Source organism: Schistocerca serialis, chromosome 4 (assembly GCF_023864345.2).
Source record: "Schistocerca serialis cubense isolate TAMUIC-IGC-003099 chromosome 4, iqSchSeri2.2, whole genome shotgun sequence".
Lineage (NCBI taxonomy): Eukaryota > Metazoa > Arthropoda > Insecta > Orthoptera > Acrididae > Schistocerca > Schistocerca serialis.
In genome coordinates, this window is record NC_064641.1 from 171,267,815 (window position 1) to 171,284,665 (window position 16,851).

General features: G+C 38.0%; 1 protein-coding gene across 6 annotated transcripts in view; it reads right to left on the reverse strand.

The window, feature by feature from the left end:
• LOC126473292 (maternal protein tudor-like) overlaps window positions 1-16,851 on the reverse strand; it is a 211,816-nt gene that overhangs the window by 131,675 nt on the left and 63,290 nt on the right. For all 6 annotated transcript variants that reach the window (XM_050100257.1, XM_050100253.1, XM_050100255.1 and 3 more), the window contains 2 exons: window positions 12,284-13,059; window positions 12,132-12,187 (listed from right to left, as the gene is read on the reverse strand). In XM_050100257.1, coding sequence (XP_049956214.1) covers window positions 12,132-12,187; window positions 12,284-13,059 — 832 coding nt within the window. The remainder of the gene's footprint in view (window positions 1-12,131; window positions 12,188-12,283; window positions 13,060-16,851) is intronic.

Genomic DNA, 16,851 nt, shown 5'->3' on the forward strand with positions numbered 1-16,851 from the left:
TACGCATATAGCTCCAGACCTGAGCTTGCTAAAGAGCTAAAATGTACATTTAAAAGAATAATTGGCAATGCACTGGATAGGTGTGTATCCACTACAATAGTTTATTATGGGAAAAACTCTCCATGGCACACAGCCACTGTAAAGAAGCTTCTAAAGAAACAGAAACTACTAAATACTATGCATAGAACAAAGCAAAGAGCTATAAACAGAGAGGTGCTGAATGAAACACAACTGGCTGTCATGAAGGCAATGTGTGAAGGCTTAAACCATTACCTTACAAGAATATCGTCATAAGATCTTTCAAAAAATGCAAAGAACTTTCTGGTTGTCCTGTTAATGGTACCAAAGTTAGTGACCAGACTTTCTGGATGATATAGGGATGGAAAATGAGGGGAGCAAAATAAAAGCAGAACACAACACACCATACATGGTGACAATAGAGGCCATTGGCAAACTGCATCCCTTCATTCATTTGCCGTGTTAAACACTGAAAATAGGCCCGCAAGTATCCATCAATGAGGCAGCTATTTAGGTCTGTGTATGAGCTCCAGAAAATAGTTCCATCGCAGCCAGACACCAGAAGACCTTCATATATGCCTTATCAGACACTCGGCTGCTGTGTATGATGGCACACCATCTACACTACCATGGGACTCTTAAGTGTTTAGTGATGTGCCAACTGGGACTTGGAATAATTTGTACTACTGACTGACAAGAAGGTGTCAGACATGAAGTTTTCTACCATTATCGGACTCATAAATTTTCATTACTGTTGGACTCTTGAGACTTCAGGAAGTCAAGAACCTACTCCCTTCATCAGAAAAGTTGAAGAACAGTTTAAAAAATAGAAAATTGCGCTTACCAAGTAATGATTCTAGCTCCTATTGAAGTAGTCCCTTTGGCTATCTATACAAGTTGGCAATGTTTCTGGAGATATTCGAAGCAAGCAGAGAAATTTTCAACTGTCATGCTTTGTAAGCTCGTTTTTCACAGGCAGTTGGATGTTTACAATATCTTGATGAAACAAGAAAAAAATCACAAGGTGAGAGGTCGGGTGAATATGGCAGATGTGGGATGACAATAACAGAATGTCTAGCCAGATACTCTATAACAAACAAAGCAGTATGGGGCCTTGCATTGTCATGCAGTAAGAAAAAGTCCTGAGAACGCCACAAATCAAGGCAACGACACTGAAATGCTTGTCGCAGATGTTTCAAGACTTCGATGTAAAGGGTTTGGTCCACTGTTTGACCTGGAGGAACATACTCGTGGTAAACTAATCCTTTACTATCAAAGAATACAACTGGCACCGTCTCTCTTTTTTAAGGTTGTCATTTGACTTGTTTTCAAGGCTGGTGAATCATGCTCCACCATTCAGTACTTTTGACGCCTAATGTCAAGGTCATGCTGGTAGCACAGGCGACCAGCTCTGGGATTGTCTTGCACTGAATCTCTGCCTTAACAAAACCTTTTGTGCCACTCGAGAACAACACAACTTCTTGAAAAGTGCCTCGCCTGCATATGCTTGCTTAATCATTGGTTGCATACGTACAAGGTTACATTAAAATAACATTTGTTCCCTTTTAGTACTGCAAACCCAGAAATAAAAAAATAAAAAAAAAACTTGTCCTGGAACTTTTCTGGCAAAGGGAGTACAAGAGATTTCATCAAGTATTTGTTCTTTCTATAAACTGAAGCTGGGCGGGGACTTGTTTTCTAGAACTCAGCTGAGGAAAGCTTTTTTTCTATTCAAGTTATAGTTCTGCTTTTCTATTTAAGTTAAAGTTCTGAATACTACTTTATTTGGTCACTTAAAGTGATTGATTATTTCAAGCATTGTGGAATTTAATTAGTTTATTTTGTGTACTTGGAACTTTAAACTAATTTCCCTGGTGAATTTTGTTTTTGAACACTTATGTTCCACCACTCTCATGAACTTGGAAGTGTTGGAACTGTGTTTATCAATAAATTTGTGTGATCGTCACTACTTGCCTTCTTTTGTGGATGACTCCCTAGAACGTGGAACAATAGCTCCAAGGACAGATGGAGCCCATATCATATCTTATACAGAATTTACAGTTGAGTTTCTCCTATCTATTAACCATGATCTGGCATAGGTCGTTCAAATAAGAAGCTATGCCCAATAGTTGGAACGAAGCCCATACCACATAGCTCAACAAGAAGGGTAGCAGAAGTGATCCACGAAACTACAGTCCAACTTCCTTAACATCTATCAACAGCAGGATCTTGGCAAATGTTCTCAGTTTAAACATAATTAAATATCTCAAACAAAATGACCTCCATGTCAATGGAATAAATTCCGGAAACAATGGTTGTGCAAAACCAACCGTGCTTTCCTCGCTTGACATCCTGAGAGCCATGGATCATAGCAATAAGATGGGTGCAGTATCTACTGACTTCGAAAAAGCAGTTAGCTCAGTGGTGCTCAGTGTTACACCTTCACTTAGTATCAAAAATGTGATCACATGGGATATCAAGTGAAAATTTAACTGCAATGAGGCTTTCTCAGCAGTGAGGACATAGCATGTTATGTTGGATGGAGAGTCATTGGTACATGCAGAAATCACTTCAGTCATGTCCCAGGCAAGTATGTTCGGATCCTTGTTCAGATTAATGACCTAGCAGCCCAATATGAATAGTAACCTTTTGATCTTTGCAAATGATGCAACTGTCTATAACGAAGTGTTATCTGAAAACAAGCTGGACGAATATCCAGTAACTCTAAGAAAGATTTCAAAGCGGTGAAAAGATTGGCAATTTGCTTAAGTGTTCATAAATGTAAAATTGTGTACTTCAAAACATGAAAAAACATAATATCTTATGACAATGATACTAATCAGTCACAACTGCATTATGTCAACTCATAAATATACCAGGGTGTCACAATTTGCATAGATACTAAATGAAACACTCAAATAGGCTTAATCGTAGATAAAGCATGTGGTAGACTTCAATTCATTGGTAGAACACTATAAAAATGCAATCAGCCAACGAAATACTCCCATGACCCATCCTGGGATATTGCTAAAGTGAGTGGACTCCTTACCAAATAGTACTGACAGGGGATAGTGACAATACTCAAAGAAGGATAGTCAGAAATGTCACAGGTTTCTTTGACCCATGCGTGCTACTCAAATCTCATCCTGGGATATTGCTTAATTTTGTGTGTTCCTTATCAAATACAGGGTGAAGTAAATAAAAGTGGCCTAGACGAGTGGATCCAATTGGACGTGAATGTATGCATATAACCACACCCGTGATGTGCAAAACACGTATTCATCCGCCACGTGATCCAAACCGATTCAGAGCATATGCAGGCAACATCAGCGCAAGTGGAGCAGTGAAAAGGGGGCAATGGTACTCACAGTAGAGCAGTATGAAAAGTTATGGTCAATTGTTAGCTGAGAAGTGTAAAGGTGTCAAAGTGCCAGAAAGACTGCCTGCAATGCTTAGTCTGAAAATGTGTCAAGACAGGATCTAAATGTGCCCACACACTAGGATCCAAAAGTGCCAATGGATGGAAGGTGGTCCCTTTTAACATCTCCTATAGTCAGGTAGTACTGTATTCCCTTTCCTCTGCTGTCTTTCTTTGTACTCTGTTCACCGGGCAACTTTTATTTGCCCCATCCTGTACAGCTAACAGGGGATATAGAACATACACAAAACAGGACAACCAGAAAGGATACAGATTTCTTTTACCCAAGGGCAAGTACTATGGAAATGCTGAAAAAACTGTACTGGCAGACACTACGACAGACACAAACTACACACTCAAAACCCACTTTCAGAGTTTCAAAAACCAGCTTCAAGTGATGCATCTAGGAATGATCTATGTATCACTCCCATAGTGATGGCAAAGACAGGGTCAGATTAATGAGTGATTACAATGTGCACCATACATGAACAGAATGGGGCCAAAGCCTTAATAATTGCTGCAATAAAAAGTTCCCTCTCATTGACACAGTGATTTGCAGAGCACAGAAGGAGATTTGTATTTAATCTTCTGTCAACCATGGTAATGTCCAGTAAGCAAATAGTGTGCGCCAGCATATGATTCAGTGGTAGCAGAAGATTGTAATAGATTGTCTGATAGTGCATCTCAAACACATGTGGGTCAATCCATATAAAGTGGTCCAGTAATGGTTGCTTGACCATTTTTAAATATTTTAATTTTTTTATATGAGATTGCCCTATATTTGAGAAGTTCAAAACAGTTTTTTTTAATAATTTATCTTGTACTTTTACTGGATGACGGCCATTTTTAATTGTAGGCGCGCGGTAATTTTTCAGTCTGGAGACATTAGCGAAAATTTGAATCTCTCTGCACTGGATTGAGTTACAACATTGCAATGGACATGATTGTTTTTAGAAAAGTATCCTCTACAACATTGCCTATTACATAAAATACATTAAATTCAAAAATAAACAGTCAAAATGACCTCCAGAGTTTGGTATCCAAATTTTCAAAAATCCACTTTTTTGGGCCCAAAAATAACAAACAAGGAGTGATTTATGAGACACTATTTTTTTCCTATAATTAGATATCATACACAACTAGCCTCATATAGAGCAAGAATACTTACAAATGTTTCCGTAATTTTTTGTGCGTTTTTGAAATTTGAAAATTTTCATTTTTTGTGATGTTTGTGGTTGGTTATCTCAGGTGAGACTGAACATAAGAATATGACTTTTGCACCATTTGTACACCTATATGATAGCAATCTACTGCAAAAATTTCAACATTGATATCTGACTGTGAACGAAGATATGAATGTTTGAAAATGAGGAAATAATTCACATTACTTTACAACTGATCTTATGAATGTTGCCTATTTAAATGGTTTATTGTTTCATTGTAATAAAATTTAATTGTGACATATATTTAGTTAACACTATCACCCAATATTCATTTAGTTTATTTATTTTTAATAACCCCCCTCCATGAACCATGGACCTTGCCGTTGGTGGGGAGGCTTGAGTGCCTCAGCGATACAGATAGCAGCAGGTACAACTACAACGGAGGGGTATCTGTTCAGAGGCCAGACAAACGTGTGGTTCCTGAAGAGGGGCAGCAGCCTTTTCAGTAGTTGCAAGGGCAACAGTCTGGATGATTGACTGATCTGGCCTTGTAACAATAACCAAAACGACATTGCTGTGCTGGTACTGCGAACGGCTGAAAGCAAAGGGAAACTACGGCCGTAATTTTTCCTGAGGGCATGCAGCTTTACTGTATGATTAAATGACTACTCAAGAGGATGTCGTTATCAGGAGAAAGAAAACTGGCGTTCTACGGATCAGAGCGTGGAATGTCAGATCCCTTAATCGGGCAAGTAGGTTAGAAAATTTAAAAAGGGAAATGGATAGGTTAAAGTTAGATATAGTGGGAACTAGTGAAGTTCAGTGGCAGGAGGAACAAGACTTCTGGTCAGGTGACTACAGGGTTATAAATACAAAATCAAATAGGGGTAATGCAGGAGTAGGTTTAATAATGAATAGGAAAATAGGAATGCGGGTAAGCTACTACAAACAGCATAGTGAACGCATTATTGTGGCCAAGATAGATACAAAGCCCACACCTACTACAGTAGTACAAGTTTATATGCCAACTAGCTCTGCAGATGATGAAGAAATTGAAGAAATGTATGATTAAATAAAAGAAATTATTCAGATAGTGAAGGGAGATGAAAATTTAATAGTCATGGGTGACTGGAATTCGAGTGTAGGAAAAGGGAGAGAAGGAAACGTAGTAGGTGAATATGGATTGGGGCTAAGAAATGAAAGAGGAAGCCGCCTCGCAGAATTTTGCACAGAGCACAACTTAATCATAGCTAACACTTGGTTTAAGAATCACGAAAGAAGGTTGTATACATGGAAGAACCCTGGAGATACTGACAGGTTTCAGATAGATTATATAATGGTAAGACAGAGATTTAGGAACCACGTTTTAAATTGTAAGACATTTCCAGGGGCAGATGTGGACTCTGACCACAATCTATTGGTTATGACCTGTAGATTAAAACTGAAGAAACTGCAAAAAGGTGGGAATTTAAGGAGATGGGACCTGGATAAACTGAAAGAACCAGAGGTTGTACAGAGTTTCAGGGAGAGCATAAGGGAACAATTGACAGGAATGGGGGAAAGAAATACAGTAGAAGAAGAATGGGTAGCTTTGAGGGATGAAGTAGAGAAGGCAGCAGAGGATCAAGTAGGTAAAAAGACGAGGGCTAGTAGAAATCCTTGGGTAACAGAAATATTGAATTTAATTGATGAAAGGAGAAAATATAAAAATGCAGTAAATGAAGCAGGCAAAAAGGAATACAAACGTCTCAAAAATGAGATCGACAGGAAGTGCAAAATGGCTAAGCAGGGATGGCTAGAGCACAAATGTAAGGATGTAGAGGCTTATCTCACTAGGGGTAAGATAGATACTGCCTACAGGAAAATTAAAGAGACCTTTGGAGATAAGAGAACCACCCGTATGAACATCAAGAGCTCAGATGGAAACCCAGTTCTAAGCAAAGAAGGGGAAGCAGAAAGGTGGAAGGAGTATATAGAGGGCCTATACAAGGGCGATGTACTTGAGGACAATATTATGGAAATGGAAGAGGATGTAGATGAAGACGAAATGGGAGATACGATACTGCATGAAGAGTTTGACAGAGCACTGAAAGACCTGAGTCGAAGCAAGGCCCCCGGAGTAGACAACATTCCATTGGAACTACTGACGGCCTTGGGAGAGCCAGTCCTGACTAAACTCTACCATCTGGTGAGCAAGATGTATGAAACAGGCAAAATACCCTCAGACTTCAAGAAGAATATAATAATTCCAATCCCAAAGAAAGCAGATGTTGACAGATGTGGAAATTACCGAACAATCAGTTTAATAAGCCAGAGCTGCAAAATACTAACACGAATTCTTTACAGACGAATGGAAAAACTAGTAGAAGCCAACCTCGGGGAAGATCAGTTTGGATTCCGTAGAAATACTGGAACACGTGAGGCAATACCGACCTTACGACTTACCTTAGAAGAAAAATTAAAGAAAGGCAAACATATGTTTCTAGCATTTGTAGACTCAGAGAAAGCTTTTGACAATGTTGACTGGAATACTCTCTTTTAAAATTCTGAAGGTGGCAGGGATAAAATACAGGGAGCGAAAGGCTATTTACAATTTGTACAGAAACCAGATGGCAGTTATAAGAGTCGAGGGACATGAAAGGGAAGCAGTGGTTGGGAAGGGAGTGAGACAGGGTTGTAGCCTCTCCCCGATGTTATTCAATCTCTATATTGAGCAAGCAGTAAAGGAAACAAAAGAAAAATTCAGAGTAGGTATTAAAATCCATGGAGAAGAAATAAAAACTTTGAGGTTCGCCGAAGACATTATAATTCTGTCAGAGACAGCAAAGGACTTGGAAGAGCAGTTGAACGGAATGGATAGAGTCTTGAAATGAGGATATAAGATGAACATCAACAAAAGCAAAACGAAGATAATGGAATGTAGTCGAATTAAGTCGGGTGTTGCCGAGGGAATCAGATTAGGAAATGAGACACTTAAAGTAGTAAAGGAGTTTTGCTATTTGGGGAGCAAAATAACTGATGATGGTCGAAGTAGAGAAGATATAAAATTTAGACTGGCAATGGCAAGAAAAGCGTTTCTGAAGAAGAGAAATTTGCTAACATCGAGTATAGATTTAAGTGTCAGGAAGTCGTTTCTGAAAGTATTTGTATGGAGTGTAGCCATGTATGGAAGTGAAACATGGACGATAAATAGTTTAGACAAGAAGAGAATAGAAGCTTTTGAAATGTGTTGCTACAGAAGAATGCTGAAGATTAGATGGGTAGATCACATAACTAATGAAGAAGTATTGAATAGGATTGGGGAGAAGAGAAGTTTGTGGCCCAACTTGACCAGAAGAAGGGATCAGTTGGTAGGACATGTCCTGAGGCATCAAGGGATCACCAATTTAGTATTGGAGGGCAGCGTGGGGGGTAAAAATCGTAGAGGGAGACCAAGAGATGAATACACTAAACAGATTCAGAAGGATGTAGATTGCAGTAGGTACTGGGAGATGAAGAAGCTTGCACAGGATAGAGTAGCATGGAGAGCTGCATCAAACCAGTCTCAGGACTGAAGACCACAACAACAACAACATTTTTAATAACGCAATATTAAACAATAGGAGAGTTCCCTTTTTGTTCTATGGTAATAAAATGTCCATTTACATTTAGGTTTATTGTCAATGAAGAAGTACATTATTGCTGGGTGTGGCATTGTTGTAGTCAGTCTGTTCTGAAACCTCTGTTAGAGTGGATGTACATACTTCGAGAATGTAGAATGTCTTATGTGCTTTGTTCTGTGCGTAATTTTTAATTCATTTTGAAAGATTAAATGGAATGCAATAACATGGATGAACAGTGCTTTGTTGGACAGATAGCAAGTGAAGTGTGTCACAAAACAGTTTACAGTTCAGTTTCAAAAAACTTGAAAACTGTCAATGACTTTGATGAAGCTAGACAAACTTTGTTTAAATTTCGAGTAAGTTCTTCTGTTACATCAGTGTGTGAGTGTCATGAGAAGAAATATATTCTGAAGTACAACCACATTTTTGGAAGAAAGTGCTGTGATCCTCTTGAAGTTCATAAAATGCCATTTAATAAAGGTTTGAGGGAAAGAAAACTTGACCATTTGTCCTTGTTATGTGAGAGCGAAACAGCTTCCCAAGTGAAACATAATGTGAGACCTGGAAATACCCTGTGCCCAAATTGTTACTCAAAAATATTTGTTGCGAATCCAGAACTAGAATCATGTAACCTTGTTAATGACAATTAATATTCCTAATGATGAAGCTGTTAGCATATTGGATTTTGCTTGTTCTAAGTTAAGACATATCTCCTGCTTCGAAAAAAATATAATTAAGTAGCAGAAGAAGAAAAGCAGCTATTGAAAATAAGATACAACAAATTCCAGACAAAATTAGAAAAGACTTGGAATCATGCTTTAATAATACAGATACCAACATTATTTCTAAAGAAGAAGAAAACCAACACCAGCATCATCTGACAATGAATATTTGAGCTTGATAGCGAAAGTAAAAATTAGATGTTCAGTGACATCTAAAGTGGAAAAAGTTAAAATTTTGAGTTTGCTCCCTGACTCATGGTCAAGAGAGAAAATAGTTCATGAATTCAAAGTTTCTCATCGTTTGGTTAAACTAACCTGAAAATTAGTGAGAGAGCAAGGCATTCTTCCAGTTTCAGGAAAGAAGAAAGGAGTAGGTCTAAATGAAGAAACAAAAAGATCCAGCAGTTTTTTGAAGATGATGAAAACAGTAGAATATGCCCAAGTTGCAAAGATAGCAAAAGAGTTGTTATAAATGGAGTTAAAGTAACAAAGCAGAAACGACTAGTGCTGTCAAATTTTAACTGAACTTTATGTAGCTTTCAAAAATTCTCATCCTGAATGCAAAATTGGAAGGTCGAAATTTTGTGACCTCGGCCCTAAGTGGTGTATTTTGGCTGGATCCTCAGGGGGACACTCCGTATTTGCTTATATCATCAAAATGTCAAACTGATAATTGCAGGTGCAAAATTCACTGATCTTAACTACAAAGAGTTACTAGATTTAATGGTCTGTGCACTAACAGTTATGACTGCATGATGAGTTTGTGGAATAAATGCCCTGGTAAGGAAACAGTTACTGAATTGTTTCACGAATATGATGAGGAAATGCCAGACAGTATTACCATCAAACAGTGGCTCAGAACCAACAGGGCAGAAATGATAACAGTGGTTAAATCTCAGGAAGAGTACTTGGAATCCTTAATTGATAACTTACAAAAACTCAAAAGTCACCACTATGTTTCTAAAATCCAAAGTAAGTTTTTGAAGGACAAAAAAGCCAACTTCATGAAACTGAATGCATAGTGCTAGCTAATTTTGCAGAAAATTTTACATTTGTTATTCAGGGTGCAATACAAGGGTACCACTGGGTCAATGACCAGGCAACAGTGTAGCCATTTATTCTCTACTTTAAAAATGAGATGAAGCTTGCAGTTCTTCAATTTGCATTCTAAGTGACTACTTGGAGCGTAACACTTCGGCTGTACATGTGTTTCAAAAGTATGTTATAAATTATATAACAGAAAATTTTCCCAATGTTGAGAAGCTGATATACTTTTCAGATGGAAGTGGTTGTCAGTATAAGAACAAATAGAATTCTTCAAATCTGTGCAACCACAAAGTAGACTTTGGGTTGGAGGCTGAATGGCACTTTTTTGCATCTTGCCATGGTAAAAATGCATATGATGGAGTAGGAGGTACAACAAAACATGAAGTAAGTAAAGCCAGCCTACAAAGACCAACTACAGACCAAATTCTCACAGTACAGGACATGTATGTCTTTTGCAAGGATAATATTTAAGGCATTACCTATTTTCTTATCAAGAAAGAAGACGGGGTTCTGCATATGAAAACACATCAAACTAGATTTGAGAACTGTATAGCAATAAAAGGAACAAGGCATTTCCACAAATTCCTTGGCATTGCAGAAAACTTAGTTCGATGCTATGTAACATCAGAAACCGAAATTTATGAGGATCATTGGGTCAGTAAAATTACATCTATGTCTTTAACGTTGAATGACATGGTGGCATGTGTGGACAGTGGTGGCTTGCAGAGGTTGAAAGAATAAGTTTGGAAAACAATGATGTTTTTGCGCATTTTTACCACCCTGCTGGCCCAAGAACATCATTCAGGAAATCTACTGGTGACAAAGTTTGGATACCAATGAAAAATGCTTTAAGGAAACTTTCAGGGCTTGAACTTACCACAACAACTGGGAGGTCTTATTCTAGATCACAGAAGCAGTCTGAATAAATAAGTGTTCTTAACATTCACCACCAGGTTTAGGAACAGTCGCATCTCAAAGGATCTTAATTGAAAATATTTACTTCAAGTATGTCAAAATAATATAAATGTTAATTTCAGTGATGTTTCCACTTTTTTATATAATTCAGTACCTTACTTCAATAATAATTGATTATAAACCACCAATATCACACATGAATAGGCAACAGCCGTAAGATCAGTTGTAGAGTAATGTGAATTATCTCCTCATTTTCAAAATTTCATATCTTTGTTCACAATCAGATATCAATGTTGAAATTTTTACAGTACTTTGCTATCATATAGGTGTACAAACGGTGCAAAAATCATATTTTTATATTCAGTCCCACCTGAGATAACCAACCCCAAACTTTACAAAAAATGAAAATTTTCACATTTCAAAAATTCATAAAAAATTAAAGAAACATTTGTATGTGTTCTTGCTCTATCTGTGGCTAGTAGTGTATGATATCTAACTATAGGAAAAAATAGACTCTCATAAATCACTCTTTGTTAGTTATTTTTGGGTAAAAAAATGGATTTTTTAAAATTTGGATACCAAACTTTGGAGGTCATTTTGACTGGTTATTTTTGAATTTAGGGTATTTAGTGTAATAGACAATGTTGTATAGGACACGTTTCTAAAAAAAAAAAAGTGTCAACTGCAATGCTGTAACTTAACCCAGTGCAGAGATATTCATATTTTTGCTAACATCTCTAAACTGAAACATCGTCACATGCTTACAAACGAAAATGCCCCCCATTCAAAAAAGGTGAAAGGTAAAATTTTCTTAAAAACTATTTTGAACTTCTCAATTATAGGGTAATCACATATAAAAAATTAAAATATTTAAAAATGGTCAAGCAACCAACTTAATTTTTATTGGACCACTTCATTTGGATTGACCCAAGTGGCAAAGTGAAATGGTGTAAATGGGGGGGGGGGGGGGGGGGGGGGGGGAGAACGTGATAAAGGAAACAAAATCTGGTAGTAAAGATGCCTAACACACAGCACACTTCTAGCAATGTCTACACACTGTCTCCTTATTGGACATAACTAAGGTTAAGGTGGTCAATAAAAAATACATTAACATGACTGAGGAGGTCAATAAAAAATAAATGTGTGTGACTAAAAATGTGAGTCAAATCCAGGCAGGCATACATGACAATTCAGTGAAAATACAAAATTAATAACATGTGAAAGAAGCCCAAAACAAAATTCTTACCTCAGCTGACACAGCAGTAGTATTCATATCATTCTGATAACCACCATGTGAACTCCCTAAATGGACAATAAAACAGTAAACAATAACTCACAATGCAAAATTGTTTGAATTACTTCTTATTCACAAAATCAACAAATTTATTGCTTGCTTACCAATATCTCTCGAGTTCCACCGATCTCGTTTGTTGGCATTTCGATCAGACTTTTCCTCCCATTTTCTGTTATTGTTCCGTGCAGAGTCTTCAGAACTTGAATTTTCAACTGCTGTTCCAGATCTTCTACCACCTCTGCCTCCTCCATTCCAATCACTGTCTCTGTCTCTACCTTTATCTCTATCACCAAATCTCCCACCTCTTCTGTTCCCTCCATCTCTTTCACGATTTCCATAACTTCCTCCTCTGTTATCGCTGTATGATCTACTGCTATCCGAATTAGAAGGCCTTCCACTCTCGCCATCAGTTTCTTGGTCAGATCCACGAAATCTTCCTCCATTTCCTCTTCTGTTACCATCATATGGCCTATCCCTCCCTCGTTCTGGTGCCCGTCTGTTCTCATTATCACCTTCTCTCTCATTGCCAAGAAATCTCCTTTGGTCCCTGCTATTTCCCTGCCTTGTTCCCCTGTCACTTTGAAATACATCACTTTGTGACTCACCACCAGCCTCCGTGTTCTCACCCCTATATCGTCCACCTTTATTACCAAACTTTGTGTTTCTATCCCACTCTTTCTCTGTCCCCATTCGTCCTGCTTCACTGTTTGACTTATGGTCATCTCTGCGATGTGTACCACTCGAAATTCTGTTGCCACCTTTCGCTATCCCTGCATCAGAAGACTCTGATGACATTCCGTCTCCTTTGTTCTGCCAGTGTGACACTGAATTGTCATTCCTCTGTGACTTTCTAAATGGTGAATTTCTGTCCTCAGTACCTCTGTCAAAAAATAAATAAATAAAAAATGGAGAGTAAAAATTAAACAAAAGCACAAATCTCATGTACTCAACAAAGCATAAATAAATTAACCTGTTATGTTCACAATCAACACACACATTTCTGTACTAACACAAGCTGAAAATCTGACCTAATATGATTACATCAGAGATGAATACAATAAAAAAAGTCTATTACATATCACTGTATCAAACTGTGCAGTGGCAGCTCAGCCTTTATCTTCACTAAAGAGGTTTAATAACACTGATACAAAACATTTAGCCATTAAAAACATACAGCTTGTTTCACAAGATGCTACCAAGCACAAAAACATTCAGATCTCAATCTTCTTAGGTAAAGTAACTATTTAATGAAAATTCATAATCAACCTTCTATAAACCCGTTTCATTTAAATTAATCAAGAAAAAAACTAAATAAAGCTCTATCACAAACTCAGACTGGGACCTAGTATCATAACTTCAGCACCAGGCAAGCCGTCAGCTCTCACATCAAATTCTTCATAACGAAGAATAGGAACTCACTCTTTCACATTAAAATTAGCCTAGAATACACTCACTTATATAAAGGAGCCGTGTGATTTCAAATGGACACAGGCATAGAAAACAAACGCATAAAACGTAATACGGCCAGCATACAGCTTGAGCCACTACAGAATACTCCACACTGCAGTTGGTAGCGAAATTCATTTAAGAAGGGTGACCAGAACATACCAGCAGGCCCATCACATGGGATGCAAACATAGCTCTCTGTGTGCCACCATTTAAAATGGTATGGAATCCATCTTTATGACAAATCGACACAATGCACACAGAATATCAATTCTCTAGGCCATTTTGGGAGTTTCCCCCATCTTCATCAGTGTGACTGTGGAATGAGCTCACTGAAGGCACAGACTACAGTGGCCAATTTTTTGGTTCCATGTAGCTAGTGGTGGTGGATGTCCTGTCAAACATCCCACACATCACCCACATGACATTTGCCACCACAAAAGCTACCATAAATCCTATAGCACATATTTTCACAACTGCTGCTTCGCACATCCTGATATCAAAAAACAAGTTGCAGTACGTAGTGACCCACTTTGCAGATTCCTATCACTGCAATGGGTATGATCACTTGGTAACAATCTCTCAAATGACACTGCAAAAACAGTTTGTCTTCTGGAGCAACAGCTAGTCTGTATCATGTTATACGAGGTACATGTTGCAGCAGTTTTTGACTGATTCCAAGACTTGAAAGCTGATAAATTAATAACCAGAATTTGAGCCGTGTGCAAGATCTGGAATCAAACCCAACAGTTCCTGGTTTAGTCTTGGTTAGTTACAAGGTTTCCATCTGCCAGGAAGTTTCCTAATACACACTGTCGCTGAGTGAAAGATTCATTCTGGAATAAACAGCCTCCAAAAGTAAACACTAATACAGAAAAGCAGTTAAAAGCAACTACACGTTAAGCCCCACTGGTGGAAGGTTAAGACATCTAAGAACAAGGACTTTCTCTTGGAGAAAAATGCACAAAACACGTTGTAGGGAAAACAGAGGTCCCAAACTAAAGATTAATCGTCCTTCACCATATTGCTGCAACAGATAAAACATAAAATGCTGTCAACAGCCCACACGTCATTTGCTAAAATGACCGATAACTCAGACAGCAAACATACATTAGTATGTAAGTAGTTAAAAAAAGAGCATTCGGTCAAAAAATGGAGAAACATCAAAGGTTGACGACAATGAGCACAAAGTGCCTAATACGCTACCTGCTAAAATGATCTCCTCATGGCGAGAGGGCCGAAAAGAGATTGGCTAAGCCCCTGGGAGAGGTTTAGTTCCTCAGAGCTGGTTCCCATTACAAATGTGAATTTTCAAGACCCATCCTACTAATTTATTTGTTTGTGTGCATTGTAAAATAAATGGAAATGTCGTGTGGCTAGGGCCTCCCGTCAGGTAGACCGTTCGCCTGGTGCAGGTCTTTCGATTTGACGCCACTTCGGCGACCTGCGCGTCGATGGGGACGAAATGATGATGATTAGGACAACACAACACCCAGTCCCTGAGCGGAGAAAATTTCCGACCCAGCCGGGAATCGAACCCGGGCCCTTGGGATTGACAGTCTGCCACGCTGACCATTCAGCTAGCGGGGCGGACTGTGTGCATTGTGAAAACAATGAATTGAAAAAAAAGCAGCAAGATCTGACATTAATGAAGTTTTCCTTTATTTTAATTTTTTTTAATAAATGAGTATACATTGATGTACATGAATGCTACTAAAATCCAAGAACCTACACAACTGATGAAACTCTCAAAAATTCACAATTACAAATTCAACGATTACTACATTGTAGTTCTGCAATGTTGTAATATTGCAAATTCTCAACAGACCACATCCACAACATTCTGCGATTTTTTTGTATGAAAATGCTGTGGTCTCAATGAATGCAGCATCTGTTAACCATCAACAAACACGTATCATTCCTCAATATGATTAGACCTGTTTAACCCAATCGACTTCTCTGACATTTCATAACAGTAGAAAAATGTGGGTGCTTTATTATAAGAGAGAGATGAAGAGGCTGCCAAAATAATGGAAGACAAAAGTGTAATTGGTGTAAAAAATATTTTTAGCTGTTTGTGGTGTGGTGTTCAGAGACTCAAGGACAGAAGCATCACTGGTGAGTAATATAGTTGATTCCTGGACAGACCAAAGATACTATTCATACAAAACATGAAAAATCTTACAATAACAATGCAACTTATCATACATTTACAATTACTGTTGCATAACTGCAAGACCTTGACTACAAAATGCTTTTAATATGCAATTCAATGAACTTGGCTCCCAGTGATTACCATTTGTTCCAAAACCAGAGGGAATAGTTGGATGGATAGATGGGCATTTACTTCAAATTATAATGCTGAATCTGAGGCAGGCAGTCTTACGAATCTTATTTTACTGACATGAAGAAGTTGGAAAGTAACTGGACAATATCCTTTGATTTACAACAGGGCAGCAATAAAAATATTATCTTTTAAATATTTTGTTATATTTCTCCTGTTGCGAAGAACTATATAAAATCTAACTGAGGAAGGGCAGAGCTGGATTGAAGGATCAATGTTTAAGGTAAAAAATTTAGCGTTTGCTCATGATACTGGTTTGCTTTGTGTTACAAATAATCCATGCACAGTAAAAACTACTGTTATTTTGATTTCTTCTAAATTTAACAATATATTATCATTATACATATAAAACCTACTGAATACAACTAGTGTCTACATAACACTACTGCCCATCAAAAGCTACCCTTCTCCAGCAAACACCCTCGTCAAGCCCTCATAGTAACCAGACCTCGCCTTGCCGAACTTTTAAATATGGCACATCCCCAAAACTCTCAACATGACACAAAAAAAGCACACAATCCAAAACACTGTTGTCAACTTATCTACCAAAAAGCCCAATCCTACAGTCCTCAATCAATCAGTCCAACCTCAGCTTTAGCACCACTTCCAAGTTCAATCATACTGCACTCATTAAAGAACTACTCTCCTACTGATTGTAACACGTTTGCTACAATCTCACCAACTAAATTCCAACAATGAACTTTGTCTTCCCCAGTTCATACCTGTGTACAATAGCGGCTCTCCTCCACTACCACATAACAACTACAAGTTACCTTCAGGAATTCTTTACCTCCAAGTTGGCAGAACCCCTCCTTTCCTAGGTCCCTTTCCAGATTTAAAAACTTTTAAACAGAGGGAAGAACAGTCATCCAGAATCTCAAG